The sequence below is a fragment of the Seriola dumerili genome, unplaced genomic scaffold (assembly GCF_002260705.1).
Source record: "Seriola dumerili isolate Sdu_G_001 unplaced genomic scaffold, Sdu_1.0 BDQW01000468.1, whole genome shotgun sequence".
NCBI lineage: Eukaryota > Metazoa > Chordata > Actinopteri > Carangiformes > Carangidae > Seriola > Seriola dumerili.
This window is the reverse complement of record NW_019174723.1, coordinates 3903356-3922366: the sequence shown is the minus strand read 5'-3', so window position 1 is coordinate 3922366 and position 19011 is coordinate 3903356. Positions and strand designations below refer to the sequence as shown.

The 19011-nt window shown below is 40.4% G+C and overlaps 1 protein-coding gene across 2 annotated transcripts; it reads left to right on the top strand.

The window, feature by feature from the left end:
* Positions 1-104: 104 nt before the first annotated feature.
* On the top strand, positions 105-19004 carry gdap1l1 (ganglioside induced differentiation associated protein 1 like 1). Of its 2 annotated transcripts, XM_022763230.1 has the most exons (7): positions 105-291; positions 5846-6038; positions 10444-10617; positions 13028-13122; positions 14862-14976; positions 15058-15296; positions 18297-19004. In XM_022763230.1, the coding sequence occupies exons 1-7, from the start codon at positions 112-114 to the stop codon at positions 18318-18320; spliced, it is 1020 nt and encodes a 339-aa protein (XP_022618951.1). In that variant the 5' UTR covers positions 105-111; the 3' UTR covers positions 18321-19004. The 2 variants fall into 2 exon arrangements, with proteins under 2 accessions (XP_022618951.1, XP_022618950.1); XM_022763229.1 differs by lacking the exon at positions 18297-19004 and having other exon boundaries at positions 15058-17235.
* Positions 19005-19011: the final 7 nt, after the last annotated feature.

Genomic DNA, 19011 nt, shown 5'->3' with positions numbered 1-19011 from the left:
CTCTCTCTCTCTCTCTCTCTCTCCCTCTCTCTCCCTCTCTCTCTCTCCTCTCTCTCTCCTCTCTTCTCTCCCTCCTCGCTCCTCTCCTCCACACGCACAAAACGCTCTGTCATGGCGTCTTCCAACCATGTTACCCCCACCAACTGTAGCTGGTGGCCCATCTCAGCCATGGATGAAGACGGCAAAATCACAGACGGGGAGGAGTGCGAAGAACCGACGGCAGAGCCCAAACCCTTCAATAAAGACAGGCTCGTTTTGTACCACTGGACGCAGTCGTTCACCTCCCAAAAGGTAAAAAAAAAAAAAAAAAACAGAAAGCAGAGCTTGAAAATGGAGCTGGCTCCACGTCTCTTTGCATGACACGATGCTCCAGCGTGGAGCTCCCAGTGTTTGTTTTTTTTCATTATGATCAAAGCATGGTTTTTTTTTATTGTGCATGTTTATTCCTGCACATACCTCCGGAATATGAATACGATCCTGCAGCTGGGCAGATCTCCCAGCTGAGACGTTTAGAAAAGCGCTGCAGCATGGGGCTCATTTCCTTGATATAAAGCAGGATTGGTGATCAATCACCCCTCATATCTCATCAGCTTTCTCCTTTTATTGACATGTTGAAGCTGTTTTATCTCCTTGTCGCTGCTGAATGTGGTTACAACCTATGTGCTCTGACACATGACATCCTAAATAATTGATTAAAATGATGTGCAAAACAAACCAAAGGCCATCCTTCCCCCTCTGCATGCGGAATCATACCATATGCTGTAATTTCTATGCCTTCTTTAAGTCCTACCTTTAATTACCTTGGCAGACAATAACCTGCGCCTTCGTACTATATCAATATGGGAGGAAGATAATCAAAATGTTGTCTTTTGGCTATTTAAAACTCAAAAAAGACATTATTAGAATTCATAACAACCTGTACAAAGCTCCACCAAGAAGGCTTTCTATGCTTAAGTATGATCAACAGGGCCTTACTTCCCAATACAGTATGTAGCATATATTAAAGGGCCACTTCTCTTCCTTTGCACATAAAGATCAGTTCACTAGTAATTGGGAGTACGACCCAGCCTGTGAAAACAGCTGTATAATGTTTTCTGTGGCTCTGGAGCAGCTTTGTCAAGTCTGAGGAAACAACCCCTGTGGTGTCATCAGGGTTATCACAGCTTGGGTTTGGAGACTTTGGCTATTTTAACATTACAGAGCTTAATGCTCAGTTTGGATTTTTTTTAGTCAGATCCGATCTTTCTTTGTTCAAGGTTCAAAATGATGTTTATAAGTAGCATATATCCGGCTCTGGTGTGAACATAGTTGAGGTCTTAAACTGCCACACATGTACAGATTTAACTGAAATGTGAGCCGCATGTGTACATAAATAACGACAGTCAACAGAAGGTGACAAAAGGCTAAAGTCGTAGCTTCTCTCCTCATGTTTATTGTTGTGCTGAGACTGAATGCTGACAACAGACGTTATGTGCACGCTCACAGAAGTGAGATGTTCAAAAAAACCACATGAATTCTGATCTGAACTGCGGACCCCACGTCAGGGGACCCCAAGTCTGTGAGCCAATAGACAAACAGTAGAGGCCCTAAACATGAGGTCCTTATCTTCCACAAAAGTATAAAAACAAATAGGCTACCACTTATGTTGTTAATTTAACTCTTTTTTTTTTTTTACACAGATTGAGAGGGTAACTCACAGTAACTTATGTGTAAAAGATTCTATAAGTGAAATAAGGATCCAAGAATGCCACAAAAACAGAGAAATGTTCAGGTGTTCCTGGACAGATATAGTTCTTTACAAAGACGGTTATCTAACTTAAGCATTTTAATGTTAGCAAACACTGTCACTAACAACACATGAGAGATTTACGTTTTCAGTTATTCCGGAGGATATATTATATTACAATCTGTTCCACGTGGTTTTATACAGCTAACAGTTGTGCATCTCATGTCTGGGGGCCCTACTTTCTTCCCATTGGCTCACAGACCTGGGATCCCCAGATTCGAGGTCCACATTCAGACCTTGATGAGGATTTCGGAGGACCCTTGGTTCTGGAAGTAAAAGTCTGATTCATTTTTAGATGTAGATGATGATATGAAAACTTCTATGGCCTGTATGGTCATAATAAACTCTGGGCAATAAACCTGACCCATAGGCAGTAAAAGTGTGAATATCTCTTCCTCTCTTTCTGTTTCTTTTTAAAAATCGAACTCTTGTTAGTTCTTCAAATTTATGGAAGTTTGGTACTAAAATGACAGAGCAACCCTTTGAAAAAGTGCACATTCACTGTTATGAAATGACAATTGGCACATCAACTTTTGGTCACTGACCGCCACGTGTGCCTAATGTGTAAACATTGGTTACACTCTCATGATTTACATTTTTATTTAGGTGATTTAGAGCCTGAACAGTTTGTTGATTCATCGATCAACAGGGAAATAATTGGAAAGTCTGAGTTTTCATCTTATGTGATAATGAAATGAATGTCTTCTGGTTTTGGAAGACTAATCAGACAAAACGAGCACGTTGATGACATTTTAAAGACCAAACAATGAATCAGTTAATCAAACAGATAACTGGCAGATAAATGGATCATTAAAATAATCTTCAACTTAAGTCTTAGTCAGTTTCTGTCTGCTTGCACTTCAGACTATGTGATTGGTAAATTTTCTCATTATGAGACATGCCTAGGTGCATGCCTCACAGGACACAGATGTCTGCATATTGCCCAGAATGTATTCAGCAACAGCTGTAACACTACTATGAACTGAAGGCGTTAGAGTACATTCCTCCCCACTGTAGACCAACAACCTTGAGTTGATGCTCAGACTCAGGTCGGTACGTCAGTTCTGAGGCTCAGTTGTTGGCTCATGGCCACTGAAGTCGGGAGCTGCTGATTGTGCCGCTTGTCACTCAGCAGAGGGTTAACACCAGGCTCACTGTCATTATTACCACCTCAATCCTGGACCTGGAGTAGCTCAAGTGCCTCCACCATTATGTGTGAATGACAATACACATGGACTTCAGCAAAATTACTGCACTAAATTTGCACAGCAATCCTGATTATACTGTATTTGTACGATGGTGAATGACATTTGTTGTTATGCAAGCTGGTGTGTGCTTTAAATGGCATTTTGGGGGACGGCTTTTACGAGATTAAGAGGCCGAGCACTAGTTTGTCCACTGCACCAGAACTCTGCTGCATATTTTGTGACTTAATATAACACAAATGCTTGCAATTTGATTGGCCAAAATCTCTCTGCAGCATCTTAAAAGATGAGTGTTATATTTAGTCAATCTTTCGTGACTTGCAAAACACCTTTTCTGTCTCTAAAAAGACAAAAATTACTCCTAATGTAAATACAGTGAGCAAGTGGTAATGGCAAATGAGTTTCCTCTCCTACAGATCAACAATCGTTATCTCTGTGAAGACACCATCGTCATCAGAGGTTCAGGGGATTATTTACAAGTCTTTGTTTGCCTCAGCAAGTTCCTGAGGAAAGAGGGAAGCTATACCATTCAACTCCTCTTGCTCAACACTGTCCTCCCTTTCTATGTGTTTCTAATGCTTCATGACAACGTGGCGATACAGTAAATTCATCTAGCTCACCTGAGTGGTGCACTGTGAACACAACAGATATGATAAGGATAGAGACAGATGGAGCACGATACCCTGAAGTAACGGCACATTTAGAGAACAGCCTCACAGATCGATACAGCTCTGGCAACCTCAAGGTCTGCAGGTTAGAGATTAACACCTTCAGTACGGCCTCTCTGAGACTGTAACAGCGCTGGTTTCTGTCTGTGTGGAAGGCATCATGTGTTGTGAGACCAGTCAATTATCATGTTGTTTTCAATAACAGTCAGGGATGGAAGAAGTAGTCCAATATTTGACTGAAGTAAAATACAAATAATTTAGAAGTATTAGCAGTAAATGTACTTCAAGTACTGGAAGTAACAGTACTCATTCAGAAAAAAATGATAATATATTATCATATATTACATTGTTATTAGTCCTGATGCATTAATGCATAAGCAGCATTTATTGTTGATGGTCAGGTGGAGCTACTGCATTGTATATACACTGTCAGTTACAGTAGGGTAGTATAATCTAGTAGTTCCCAACCAGGGGGTCTGGTCCTTCAAAGAGTCATAAGATTAATCTGAAGGGTCGTGACAAGAGTAATGTGGCAGAAAAGAAGGAAAAATAAACTTTAGCTGCACAAGTTTATATACATTTTTTGGACTGTTCTCTTGACTTTGACTTTTGTGTTTCTGAAATATTGGCGAGTCCTCTTTGAGGTTCAACCAAGTTTAGTAGAGAAATGTCTCCCTGGTGGAAATGCTAACAGCTAGCAGACACTGCTTTACTGTAAGAGCTCATAAGTCAAAAAGGTTGGGAACCACTGATTCTTACTATAAGTATTATTAGAATTAAGTTAATGTTGGGGCATTAATAAGCAGCATTCAATGTTGTAGCTGGTTCAGATGGATCAAATTTAACCTCTTTATATGTATGTTGTGAAGTTTAATCTATAAAATGCATTATATAGTATTAATTCATCATATATTTTGTATGTAAAATCCAAACGACAGCTGTGAAATAAATGTAGTGGAGTGCAATATTTCCCTTTTGAAATGTAATATACAGTAGCATTAAATGGAAATACTTAAAGTACAAATACCTCAGAGCACCACTGTTAACAGCAAACACAGCAGCAACATGCCTCCCTGGCAGCAGCTGTTACCGTATATTATTAAGTAAAAGGAGTATGTTTGTGCCTCCCTGGCAGCTGAACTACTTGGCATCTTTACTAAGGAGTGACTAATATTATTATATAACAAAGTCAGTGTTGCAACAGTGACTGCGTTATTGTGGGCGTCACTGAGGGACACCTCAGCGCTGTTAGACTGAAATATCTGAGAGTTTTATATAGAAATCCTGGATTTAACGTGAAGCAGTGTCACTGATGGCGATATAAAAAGTCTTTTTTTTTTCTTCTTTGACGTTGCAGCTGCATTCACAGATTTGTTCCTGCTGTTCAAACCAGTGGTCCTGTTGTAATTACTGTGCTTGTGTTACTAAATCATTCAGCTTTATTCCATTACACAATGTCTTTCCATGTTCAAAAAAACTCCCATATTGCTCTTCTTCCTCAGCGGCCAAATGTGTCGCTTTATACCCCATGTGTCATCTCCTTTCATTAATCTTATTCCCACTAATAGCTCTCCATGGACCTCGGCTTATCCTTCATCCCGCAAGCAATTGATCCTGACTGTTCAGGATGGTTTTTACTCAAACTTTTGCACGCTGTAAAATACCACACAAACAATTCAGCGAAGGCTATTTGTTTTATACAACACAAAGATTATCTTTGTTTTATGTCATTAACTAAGAAATGAAGCTCTTAGCCAGTCTGCTTTGCTTTGGTAAAACTGACATAAGTCCTTTCAACAGCAGAGGATGATGTTTGTGAGATTTGTTCAGATAAAACAGTTCATCAGTCTTCTTTCTGTTTTTGTATTTTACAACAACAAAATGTCTCCCAGTTCACCCTGTGCATACTATTTATACATACATTAACATGTTTTGTGATTAATTATATAAAAAAAGGTGTGTGGTGTGTTTATCTCTACACAAATTCTTTCCTCTTACTTTTTTTGGTTTGAGATCCTGGAACAAATTATTGCCTGTCAACATCTTGTCTTTCTTTCTCATCAGCCAGAAGCTGCTGTCGTGCTGCTGTGACAATCTGCAGCTAAGAGAGCAACAGTTGGTAGCTTTGACATGCAGCGTCATCCACCTCCTCAGACATAAATCTAAACATATGCTTGTAATTGCAGGTACGTCTAGTCATTAATGAGAAGGGTCTGGTCTGCGAGGAGAGGGATGTGAGCTTGCCGCTGCAGGAGCACAAGGAGCCCTGGTTCATGAGGCTGAACCTGGGCGAGGAGGTGCCCGTCTTCCTCCACGGCGACACCATCATCAGTGACTACAACCAGATTATAGATTACCTGGAGAAAAACTTTGTGGGAGGTATGGTACATTCGTGATGTGGTTCCTATGTAATGATGCTGTATCTCTTTTTTTCTCTTCACTTTAGACTTTGATTTTAGTTGACAGATTATATCTAAGACTACAGGGTGAAGTGTTGTGAAAGGAACTGTAGAAAGAGAAGTACATGACACTTAAAGGGCTGGATGGTGCTGTTTTTAAAAAAAAGTCTTTACAAAGCTAAACACACAGGAGTGTAAGGAGTGTTTTTCTGCTGCAATGATTAGCATTTATGAACAGCATTACATCCTAAGCCAAGGAGCATATCAGCAACTATCAACATTAGTTTTGTTGGGTCACAGGTTACATTAAAAAAGGGGGAAAGGGGCCCCTGATGGCCCCTCATATTGGCACATTTTGCACTGACAACGAAACCCCCACCCCTAAACCTCCCAGAAAGACACTATACAGTGCACTGCCACTGCCCCAAACCCCCCTAAGTGGAACCCCTGATAATGTTGCTGTAGCTAGCGTCCACTGAGAGGCTGCATGTGAGGCGTTAAGGGGACATCTAATCTGCATGTGAAGAGTATAAGATCACTACTTAGAATGAAATAACAGTTTGATCCTCATTTTTTAAGTTTTTAATTAGCTCTACACTGCAATACGAGCTGTTGTGTTTTCTACAACACAATATCATTCATGTTGCCATAAAGCTCTTATTTAAGACCACTTTTAAAATAAGGCAGCCAGAGTGTTTTCGACTTATGAGCACAATATCATCTAAAAAATAAATCTACAATCTCGATTTGATTCAGGGCTCCTCTTTGTGGTAACTATGCAGGTCTTTGCAGTTAATTAATTTACTGCAAATCAAGTCACGTACATTTAACCAAGGGCTCTCTGGGCTGGGGCCCTCTGGGGTTTAGGGCCCTGGTACGGTTGCCTGGTTTGTCTTGTTGCTAAGTTAGAGAAACAGAAAGTAACAGGCGGCGTGTGAAGATTGGGACAGCGAAGACAATTGGAAGAGGCCATCTGTCGTCCTTGTACAGTGTGTGTCAGTGTGTACTGTGCTGTTGTTGCAACGACGTCTTTGCACCAATGTCACTGAGATGAACTCCTCTGATTAAATTACACAAAACTCCAATGATCCCTTGGGGGAAATTTGTGGTAAACAGAAACAAACACGAGGGAGAGAATTTAATGAAAGAACAAGGAATTATCACAAAAACACTGAGCCCAATAAGTAAATAAGTAAATAACGACACCAGCAGCTATGCAAATATGATGGATGATTATGCAAAAGATGTGTCAAGATGTGAAATGTGCATTCTGAGGCAGTAGCACGTCTGCCTTTGCAGAGTTAAGATGATTACACTTAATCCTGTGTGTTATAGTATCAGTGGGTTGCGTTTCCTATAGTATCATCAGTTTAGACATTATACTGTTATGTAATGTCCTGGGGGTCACAAACCAGTAAAGGCTTGAGGGAAGCTGGCTAATAACTGGAGATCTCCCTCGTCTTAGTTTAGTTAGTGGTCACTCTTTCAGAGCAGCGATGCTTGAGGGCTTGAGAGAGACGATGTGGTTCACTGCTCGCTCAGTAATGAAAGGCTAGGAGGCAGAAACCAGTCCCTGGTGTTTGATGTCCTTCTCTCATTCACAACAATTCATTTTTAGCTCTTTGACACTGTGCTGGATGCAGGTCATTGCATTAATTTGTTTTGGAACAAATTAATGTGAAACTCAAAATACTCAAATCTGCAACTGTAAAAATCAGTCAGTTTTCCAGAGTATACTATAATAGTTCAGTTACGGTGTCTTTTTCTGCTGAAGGTTAAACAACTCCGGCACATGTTTCAAAACTAGACCTTGCGCTGGACATGCTTTTAGCCAGAAGTCAGTCATGGGGGATAAGTCTTACAGACATGCTTTCTCTCTGTGTCTAAATCCCTAATGAATGCTGGCAACATGGGCTGCAGCTGGCCTGGAAAGTGCAGATGTCTCCAAAAAGCGACTCTTACACCAGCGCAGTGCAGCGTGGTGCCAATTCAAACTACTTTACAGTGTCGTTGAGATGCAGCAGGAGGCTCTCGCAGTGTGAAAGCTGTTTGTTGACTGAGAACAATCAAGGTCTCAGGTACCCTTTTATTCCGTCACGTTAAAACTGAATGTGCACCCCTGTGTCCAAGACCAGCTGGAGGTTGTTTTTCGGATGGCTTTGGCCTTTACTTGCTGATGTAATATTTCCACCACAGTGCTGCAACAGACCACCTACAGCACCGCTGCTTGGCATGCTCAGGTCGGCATGTCGGTCCTGGGACTGATTACTCAGCTCTCTGGAGCTCTGCCAGGTGCAGCTCCACCCTCCTCGAGCTTCGTCTTTGGCCTGAACGTCCTCAAGCGGCCAACTGACTATCTCTGTTTTGTCAGCGATGCCGTCCCTGCGTTTAGCTGGCTGTGACCCTGCACAGAGATAAAAGCGCTCTGTGGTCTGCTAACTTTCCTCACTCTTAATACAAAATTTCAGCAGCAGGTCATTATGTTGAACACTGCCCCCCCCAGCCACGTGGCACGTAGCCAGCCGTAAGAATTAGGGCAGCAAAGTGGAATAATAGCACTTTTTTAAAGGAGTAGTTAAAGGAGTAAACAGAAGTTAAGTTATATGAGACATCGATGCCACTCTCATATCTGTCTATTAAATATGTAGGCCTACCTGAAGCCAGCAGGAGGTTAGCATAGCTGAGTATAGAGACAGGTGGAAACAGCTAGCTCGGTTCTGTCTTAAGGTAACAATATCCTCTTACCACCACCTTACCAGCACCTCTGAAGTAGTACAATCTCTGCTGTTACATTAGTTGCAAACGACATTGTTTCTAATGGACAAAAGGAAACATTGTGCTGCTGTTTTCATCAACTTGTCGAAAGTCTTGTAGTTGCCGATTTGGGTGCCCAATAAACTCCTCATAAACTCCTGAGTTTGGGTCTGAATGATGCTCAAACGTGGCTGAGTCTCTCCAATGTTTCCTCTGCAAACCATCTTGATACGCACTGCTTTTTTACCGGGGCACAAGGCCTGATCCAGATTTCTCAATGAGCAAGTAAGAGTAGGGGTTTATGTACCTGACTATTTATTGGATCTATGTTGTCAGGAACCAGCAGAAACTCCAGTGAGTTACTGTGTCTTGCCAAAAAAAAACTGTGTGTTGCCCAAAAAATGACAAATTGAGTTTGACTATAACTTGACTATAAAGTGGTATATCTCAGCCTTTGCTGCAAGAATATTGACTCTTTTCCCCCTAAATCTTTCTCTTGTGAGTCCCACAACTTTATGGAAATGCAATATTAAAACACTGAACTCCCTTAACGGACAGATACTGAATGAGTGGTATTCATCTTCTCTGCAGTTCACTGCAAGGAAGCAAATATATGCATTTCCTATACTGTTGAACTATATTCCTATAGTATCTGGCACAGCAAGCTTACAGTGTTGCCTACTCAACCTGTGTGTTTTGTGGTTTCGTGTTACTATTCACATTGATGATTTTGTTCATCTGGGTCTGTCACAGTTCTGCATCTCAGGTCACCTGCTTCACTTCAGCATCCCCTGTCATCAGGCTCCCAGTCAGTAATTTTCCATTCACACCGTTCTCCTGCACCTCCCTGTATTAGCCACGCCCACCTCATCAAGCCAATTCCATTCACCTGGTCACACACCTGCCCCTGATTACTCTCACCTGGTCCACAAACCCCAGACTTCCAGTTCCTCTTTGCCAGATTGTTCTTTGCTTTTCTTCATGGTAATCACTTCAGCCTTCTGTCCCTGATCTGGAGAACTGCTTTTGTGACTTTGGCCTTTGTCTGTATGATCCTGTGCTGGCTCATATGGCCAATAAAGGTCACCACACACTGCTTGTGCTGCATTTGAGTCCTTCACACACCTGTTACAGGATCATCATTTTAAGGCAAATAAATTTCATCTCACGGAGTCATACAGTTTGTTTAGCTTAAACCAGTCACGTTTTGTATTTAAAATAAATTCAAAGAAGCGTCTTAGGCTCCAAAATGTTTTTTCACATCAGGCTTTCTGGAACATGACCGCTGGTGTGTTAAAGAGTGAGGGGTGTCATCTGTTACCAGGTTACCATTCTGTGTGTCTATCTGACGGCTGGTGCAGGGAGTATAGTGTTATTTTGGGGTTATGTAGCACTAAGCTTGGTTGCTAAGAAACCTCTGGTGTTCTGGGAAGTTAATGAAAATATAAGAATACCAGTGTGTAATTGTGCTTTAGATATTTTTTAAATGGTTGTGCGTACACATTTTGTTGCATCTGTATCAGTGTTTTTTATGTCCCTGTGTTTGTCCTCAGATCCATGACACAGTTCTGAGCCACATTAAAATGCTTTCTCTCTGTATTCGTGTTTCCATGTCGCCGTCTTGCCCGCAGACACAGTGGCTCAGCTTATTCCGGATGCAGACTCGCCTCTCCACGATCGTGTGCAGCAGTACCGTCAGCTACTGGATGGTCTGCCCATGGACGCTTACACACACGGCTGCATCCTCCATCCAGAGCTCACCATTGACTCTATGATCCCAAAGTACGCCACCGCAGAAATACGTAGTAAGTGAAGCCAGCTCACCGTACTGTGTAGGCATGACTGTTTATAATTCTGCATTGATTACAAGACAAACACAGTGGATGTTATACACACCCAGTTGCCACTTTATTCGGTAGCTACACCTGGCTGAAACTAACGCAGTCTAATACAACAGTCCATCAGTATTCTTCAGTTTTTGTTGAAACTGTTTTAGAGAGCTGTGACTGCTTTGTTATGACATCACAAAGTTACAGAAGTCCTGACGGCTCATTGTAAGGCTCAGTTTCAGAATACAGGCTGTGTGCATTTCTCTGTGGACTGAGCGCTTTGATACTTTCACAGTATTAATATAGAACCTAGACCTGATTTATAATCAAACAACACATGGACATCTCATTTTATACAGTATGGGATGTTTAAATGAATTTATATAAAGGGTCTCAGGCCAAAAAGGTTGGAAATCATTGGTTTAATATTTAACAATATGTTGTATTTTTTGGTTTATCATGTTTTTTTTAATATGAAATCTGTTGCTGTCAGATAAATGTAGTGGAGTTAAACTTTGAACATTTCCCTCTGAAATCTAGTGGAGTAAAAGTATAAAGCAGCAGAAAATGGAAATAATACATTAACTCAAGAACAGTACTTGAGTTAATGTAGTTTGTTACTTTCATCACTGGTTTCTCGCAACAGAGTGTGTAAATGTGTGTGTAAGTGTGTAACCCAGTGTTCAGTGAACACACACGCCTCGTATTGTGCATTGATACGGAATGATTTCATGTGACAGTGTGTTCTGCTGCATTTCACACTGCATGCTCACACACGTTTTGATATTGTGGATGAATGCATGTAGGTTTTACAGATGCATATGGTGTGTTATATACTGTGCATGTTAAAGCTTTTATTCTTTACACTTAAATAGACATTTTCTTGGCAGCAGACAACAATAAATATGTTGATGTGAAGAATGTGTAGATTGACAACATGAAAAGTAGATGCTATTGTTTTTGCCCCTTTGTCCTTATGTGTTTTTTATTTTCTATAAACAATGTGGGCTAAATAGATTTCAGTGTGTTGAACTTATTATTCTGAACACTTACGAGCACTAAAGGTGAACAAGCTTCAACTTTGGGACCAACTGGTCTCCCAAAGCAAAAACAACACACAGGCATTATGAATGCAAAGCTATTCATCTTCCTTACAGCATTTTCTACATCATTGGATAACAAATCCCTGTTTTTATGTGCACGACGTGATTAGCATACTGTGTAATTTGATGCTGCTCAATACCAAAAAACCCTTAACACAGCACAGTGTAGTGATGCCAGGTTTATATATCTCAACTGCAGATATCAGGCCTCCCAGTCCGAACTGTAGTGCTCTTTCCATCAGGTAATGGCCTCCGCATGTAAATCAAAGCAATGGGCTGGACCCGATGAAATCCAGCAGCAGACTTAATTATCCAGTAAAACCCTCTTCAGTCTGTGTTGTATCTATAAAATTGACCTGATGGAGTATTAAATGGAAACAGACATCAGTGATGTTTGTGTGTAATTATCCACTCATGGTTGTTTTATGTAAACTAATCTTTCACTCTGGTGTTAAAGGAGCTATTTGTAAGTTTGGCTATTGCTACACAGCCAATGTTAGCGTTAACAGCTTTTAACTTACCAGTCTAGAAGAAATATTGCAAGTTCAGCATCAAACTTAATTCCTTTACTCACTAAGATCTGTCTCCAGCGGTGGAAAGCAACACCAGTATTAACTCTTGTCTCTATCACGTCTTTTCTTAATCTGAAGTTAGCACGCTAACCAGCTAGCCTGGGTCCGTCGCGTCACTTTCTGATAGCGACTCACTGTAGCCTTCAATCTTCACTGAAGATGTATTGCCGCTCAGAGGGCGTATTATACCCTCTTGTCTTGTAAACACGGCAATGGCCGAAGCGCTTGTCAAGCGACAACCAACACATGTTGAATATTTCTGGGTTCATCTATTTTCAGTGTAGCTACAATGAAGACTGATCATGTGTTTCAACCACAAAACTGACTGTACAAATATGAGGTAGATTTTTTTTTTCCTTTTAAAAGATAGGACTGGTGATATTATAGTTTTATTGTCAACAAAATGCCATGGAAAAACCAACACCAACAATTCTTTTTCTACTGAAGATATAAATCTTGAGAACCAAATCTCAAATAGAGACTTACATTTTCCAAAGAGGCCAGATAGTAACAAGTAAACAGTAAAGTAAATAATGCGTTTGTTGGGGACTATTAACACATTAATCCACAAATTTGACATATTTTTCAGACAGTACAGCAGAGTAGGATACTCCATAATTTAGACTTTAACATGTATCAGTTTCATCACTCATTTTTTCTTAACCCAACAGACATATCTTTAGAGGACTCTGTGTTTGTGTGTGACTCCAGGACACCTGGCCAACGCTGCGACGGAGCTGATGAAGCTGGACCATGAGGAGCCTCAGCTGACAGAACCGTACCTGTCCAAGCAGAAGAAGCTCATGGTGAGTCTGTGTGCATTTATGTGATTGGATTGCAATAATGAGGGTATTTATCATGAATGTTTTTTCATAGTTCAAGAGACGAAACTCTCAAATGTAACAAATAATACAAAACAATTCCTTAATAATGAGGTTAAAATCCAGGGAATTTAAAGGGGATTTCCCCTTTAAAACCTCTTAATACACACTGTATGTAATGTTAATTTAATTATCATTAATATATATATATATATATAAATATAATATATATATATTAACCCCCAAATTTGTGATGAACCCCTGAATTAGCACTTTAAATTTTTAAGTTGCAAATTAAGAAGTTTCCATCACATTATTAATACCATTAATACAAATACCTGAAAAGTGAATAATATTCCCTAAATATAACATATTATCATTATAATTTGTATCTGAAAACATTGCAAATCCATGAACTGTATTTAGGGCCACAGAAATGTAAATTTGACTTAAGTGTTTAATATTCTGTGATAGACAAACTCAGCTCTGCAGCATACAGTACATACAGTAGAACATACAGTTCATATTCTCTGGAGAAAATGGCAGGTGCACTACTATTTTCTCCATCTCTTACCGTCACATTTCACATTCTGCTAATGGTAGAAAGTGAAAAATGCAAGAAAAAAAATTGTGTTGGACACGATGGCTGAAAAATCACAAAGTAGACGTTACAGCTGTTTCACCAGTGTTATAAAAATGTGAGGTTTAGAATCGATGAGACGGGAATGAGTGTGTCTCCCACGCCAGCTTGTTTTGTTAGCCATGCCGGTGCTCTGGTTGTAGCCGTGCCAATGTCAGTCATCCTTTTGGTCCCTGACTTTGGCCTGGACAGAAATATCTCAAGATGAATTGTAATAAAAAATTGTACATTTTTATTACATTGACATTTGTGGTTTCCAAATGATGAAGCTACCGACTTTGGTGATCCTGTAATTTTTCATCTAGCGCCACCACAAGGTTGATATTTGTGGTTTTGAGTGAAATGTCTCGACAAATATTGTAGGAATAGTAATGAACTTTGGTACAGACATTCATGTTCCCATTAGCTTTTCATCTAATGTCATCCAATACTTACATTAGACTGGCACTAGGTGGGCCAACACTTGAGTTCATGACCAAGTGTTTAATTATAAACACACATGTTCAAACAAACCTTCTAGTTCACTAAACTCCATATGGTCTTAGCTCTACACTTTGCTGTCCACAGAAATTTCTGTATCCGAGTAATGTGACTTTTCTTCAGACATTGTTTGACAACACAGGTGATAAAAGCCTGTGATGGTTCAGGGCTCAGGGGAGAGCATTGGAATTGAGTCCCATGGTAAACATTAGCTGCGAAACATCAGCATGTTAGCATGCAAATGATAGCATTTAGCCCAAAGCAACACTGTCTCAGGACAGCCTCACAGAGCTGCTGGCACAGCTGTACGCTCTTGTTTGTTTCTGCTTGGCTGCAGCACATCTGTCATTTTCAGCCTTTTTTAATCTAATGCAGTGTTAGTGTTGAAATACAAAATCACTTTACATGCAAGTACTGGGAGGTTAGTCTATAAAATTTAATCTGAGAGTCACAAATTATCTGTCTCTTTTCTAAAGTACTTGGAGCAAAGTGTAGTCAACATTTAACAACATAATTACTTTATATTTCCAGCTGTGCATGCTAGTTGTCTTCTTGGGGCTAAAGTTTGTTTTGTTTTTTGTTTTTTTTTATAAATGGTTGACAGGCAAAAATCTTGGACCACGATAATGTGAACTACCTGAAGAAAATTCTGGGAGAGTTAGCCATGGTTCTAGATCAGGTGGAGGCTGAACTGGAGAAAAGAAAACTAGAGTATCAAGGTATGTCCAAATGATTATCTTCTATCATAATGGCACCAAAACAACAACGCTCCTGATTGAATATTCATTTTTCTTCTGCAGGTCAAAAGTGTGAGTTGTGGCTATGTGGACCTGAATTTACACTAGCTGATGTCTGCCTCGGAGCCTTGTTGCACAGGCTCAAGTTCTTGGGACTTTCTAAGAAATACTGGGAGGACGGCAGCCGACCCAACCTGCAGTCCTTTTTTGTGCGTGTGCAAAAACGCTACGCTTTCCGCAAGGTCTTGGGCGACATCCACACGACCCTCCTCTCCGCGGTCCTACCCAACGCCTTCCGGATGGTAAAAAAGAAGCCGCCGTCCTTCTTCGGGGCCTCTTTTCTCATGGGCTCGCTGGGAGGGATGGGCTACTTTGCCTACTGGTTTTTAAAAAAGAAATACATGTAGTGAATGCCCTCTTGTTGTGTTAAATGTCTGTGTATTTGTGTGATGTTTCAACTTTTCTGTAATGTTTTATGACTGCAGGAAAACATAATGAATCTATATAGAGAACACTATTACTTACCTGGGTGAACAAAGAAATATTAAAACATTCCATAATAAGAAATTCTTGACAGCACATTTTCTGGTAATCAAGGCCTTCATCAAGTTTTAATTTCTGGAAACTCGCAGCTCTTGTGTCTGCGAGTCCCCGTTTAACTTTTGTTGGAGGCAGGTGCACTTAAACCGAAAACTTAAAAGTAGAAACCCAGACGAAATGTTAAACACAGTAACACCAACAGGGGTTAACTGACCTTCGCATGCCACTATTATAGTCATTATTCATACCTGCTCTTCACTCCTCCATCTGCCTGAGGTTTAACCAGTAAAGCCGCAGGAACATGTACGTGACGAATACTTTCTGATAAGTGCTGTGCTGCCAGAAACTGCCAGATGACGTGATGAAAGGATGGAGGCAAAGTATAAAGGAATAATTTGACATTTTGGGAAATTTGCTAATTGCTACTTTGTTTAAATGTAGATGAGAAAATTGATACCACCTTCATGTGTATATGCTAAATGAAACTACAGCCGGGAGATGGTTAGTTTAGCTTGGCTTAGCAGAAAGACTGGGAACCTCCCACCAACACCTCTAAAGCTCACTAACATGATATCTCGTTTGTTTAATGTGTACAAAAACCAGATTGTAAAAATAATGAATTACTTATTTTTGGTTTTACATGGGTTGTGAGCTTCTTAGGTTCTGGTAGGCAGAGTTTGTTACCTTTACACAGAGCCAGGTGTTGCCTCCCTGTTGTTAGTGCCTCTAACTTTCCATTTGAGCCTCATGTTTTCAGAAAAATAACTGTACGTGTTTTAACACTTAACAGCTGTTCTGAAGGTATCACATCTGTACATTAAGTATGAAGTTAGAATTAGCCGCTGGTTAGCTTGGCATAAAGACTAAATAAAGAGGGAAACAGCTAGCCTCAGTTTACCCTGAGTGTTTCCACAACGCTCAGACTCAACTAATCTGGATGGAAAAAATCTGTTGCATGAAGGAAAAAAAATGTTTTTACCTGTTTTTTAAAATTATCAAAATTGCACGTCTTTCCTCTATTAAAACATCAATATTCACCAATATAACTGATAAAATTTAAAAATTTGGTTCACATTATTCATATGGAGCATTGAGATGTATAATTTCTGTCCATCATCTTTGTTTGGGTGAGGAAACGGTGTAAAAACAGTTTTTATGGTGCAGCAGACAAACTGTTTTTCGTCCAGATGGTGAAAAGAGTCTTTTAGGATTCTGGAAAAACCTTCAGAGCAGAATTAAGAATAAAGGTTGGGTTATATTAGATAAGAACTAGCTCCAAAGTCGTTTTGTCTATGTCAGAAGGGAAAAGTGGCTATAGTTGTTCTGAATGGCCAGAGCGTGGGGTGAAAAGCCGGGCGTCATAGAGAGGGGGTGGACATGATGACTTTTAAAGGTTAACAGCACATTTTCAGACAGTCTCTCCTGGAGGAAGATGAAAAAAGAGGTGGAGAGAGAAGTTTAAGCCATGACTCCTTCCTCGCCCCGTCATGGCTGAGAAATCACGACATGAAGTGTGTGTTTTTTTCTTCCAGAAAGTTTGAGACAGACAGAGTACGAGCAGCTTGAGTATTTTTCAATGACACACTGGGTTTTTCAGAAATCACATGAGAGGCTCACAAGCTGAGGCCTCCCAGCAACCCTCTGGCTGTAGCTTCATATTCAACAGAGTGGTATCAATCTTCTCATCTAACTCTCAGCAACAAAACAAATGAGCATATTTCCCCAAATGTCAAATGACTATTCCTTTAAATAACTGTGCACCCTACACACAGTAACACATACACAGAGACACACGTGCGCTCAGAGTCCGTTTATTTAGAGCACCACAGATCACACAGCACACAGTGGTCCACTGTCACTCTCTTTGTGGCTGAGCGTGAGTTCAGATGTCACGAGCCTTGGGTGTTTGAAAAGTTACACTTGGCTGAACTTGGTGGAAAAAAATTGTAAATTCTGCGTCTATGGCACAATAGTGTTGCGTTAGGTTTAGGATGTATATTTCATTGCATGGGTACTCTTATTGTGTAAGCCGTGTCGTGACGGGTGGACACTGAGGATTTTGTGTCTCCCCCAGAGGCAGAATTTATGATCACTACCAAACAGAACCACAGATTTCAAACTGTAATGTTGCTGAATGTGACCTTTGAAGCACCTGCGCAGTACCGTGTGTTGGAGATGGTCCCTCAGCAATATTTTACTGCTGTTTGTTTGTTGCCAACTCCTGACAGATGCAAGATTGTTTTTACATAGATATAGATAGATATTTTTAATTATACATTGTCTCGTTTATTTTACCATGCTGAATTTTTAATGAGCTCAAAGGGTTTATAAGGGGAACAGAGGGAGGGGGAGAGGGAAAAGCTGACTCATCTGAAGGCTAAAGGAGTGATGAGGAAAAAGGAAAAAGCCCTTTCCCTCCTCAGCCAGCCTTGCCAGCTGTCTCACAGTTTGTTGATGCAGTGTACTTTTCCCGCTCCACACTCTGTGTTCGCCCTTAATGGGAGCCTTTCTGCTTTTTTTGTCTTAGTCAGACCTCCAGGGTTTAACATGTTACAAATCTGCTCCTGAACCATGCGCCGCTCTTTAGGTTTAACTCATTATGTGAGGTACTGGCTGGAGTTGTAAGCTGCTTTTGGTTTCATGGCTGGTTATAAGAGACATTCTTGCAGTTAGGACTCACATCACAGTGTTTCTTTCTCAACTGTATACAGCTCAAGCCTCGGGTGGTAATTCAGGATACTCCCTGTTTTCTCCTGCTACAGAAACGTCGTCTCTGCAGGTGGTGATTAGCAGCCGTGGAAGACTCCGTTGAACCAAAGACAATGATCAATGCTCCTTTAATAGCAGTATCGCCTTGCTGTGTTATATCTGATAATTAAATCTGACTTTCATTAAGAGGAAGAGTAAAACATGTAGTTCATTGTGTCCAGTTTCATGTGTGATGTGGATATGATGCAGGACAGCCATATAGATTTAACTGTCTCGACTCAATCCGTTATGTCTGCACAGACATTCAGGATATTATAGGACATGGAGGTTACTTGGGTTCAAACTAATCTTGCATGAGCAGCAGAGATGTAAAAGGCACAAAAGACAAGATTAAAAGAATATTAGATTTTTTCAAAGACTGAAGTAAGCTAAAGCTTAAATAAACTTGGGTGTAAAGATTTAATCACAGAATTAGCGTAATTGTCATTTTTGTGGATTTTTGACGCTCAAACATCACTTATTTTGTTAACTGACAAAGAGCAGATGACACTGTGAGGGTGAAAAATGTAAAAGAGCATCATAACCAGCCACTCATTGTAAACGCTTGGTACATTTTGATTACTTCAAGCACACTTGTTACTCCACCGCTTCTGACTGAAATCATTGCTGCCTGAGGGGTTGGATCCGTACTTCTTGGATCACACAAAGAGTTGAAGTCGAGAAATCCTAGTTGTGATTTGTGGCCATTATATTTCACTATAGTATTTT

Bases quoted from the DNA above. Each gene is read 5' to 3' on its own strand.
- gdap1l1 (XM_022763229.1), top strand. From the start codon at position 112: ATGGCGTCTTCCAACCATGTTACCCCCACCAACTGTAGCTGGTGGCCC. The intron at 6,039-10,443 runs GTATGGTACATT...TCTTGCCCGCAG, and splicing joins GGAGAAAAACTTTGTGGGAG to ACACAGTGGCTCAGCTTATT. The intron at 10,618-13,027 runs GTAAGTGAAGCC...GTGTGACTCCAG, and splicing joins CGCCACCGCAGAAATACGTA to GACACCTGGCCAACGCTGCG.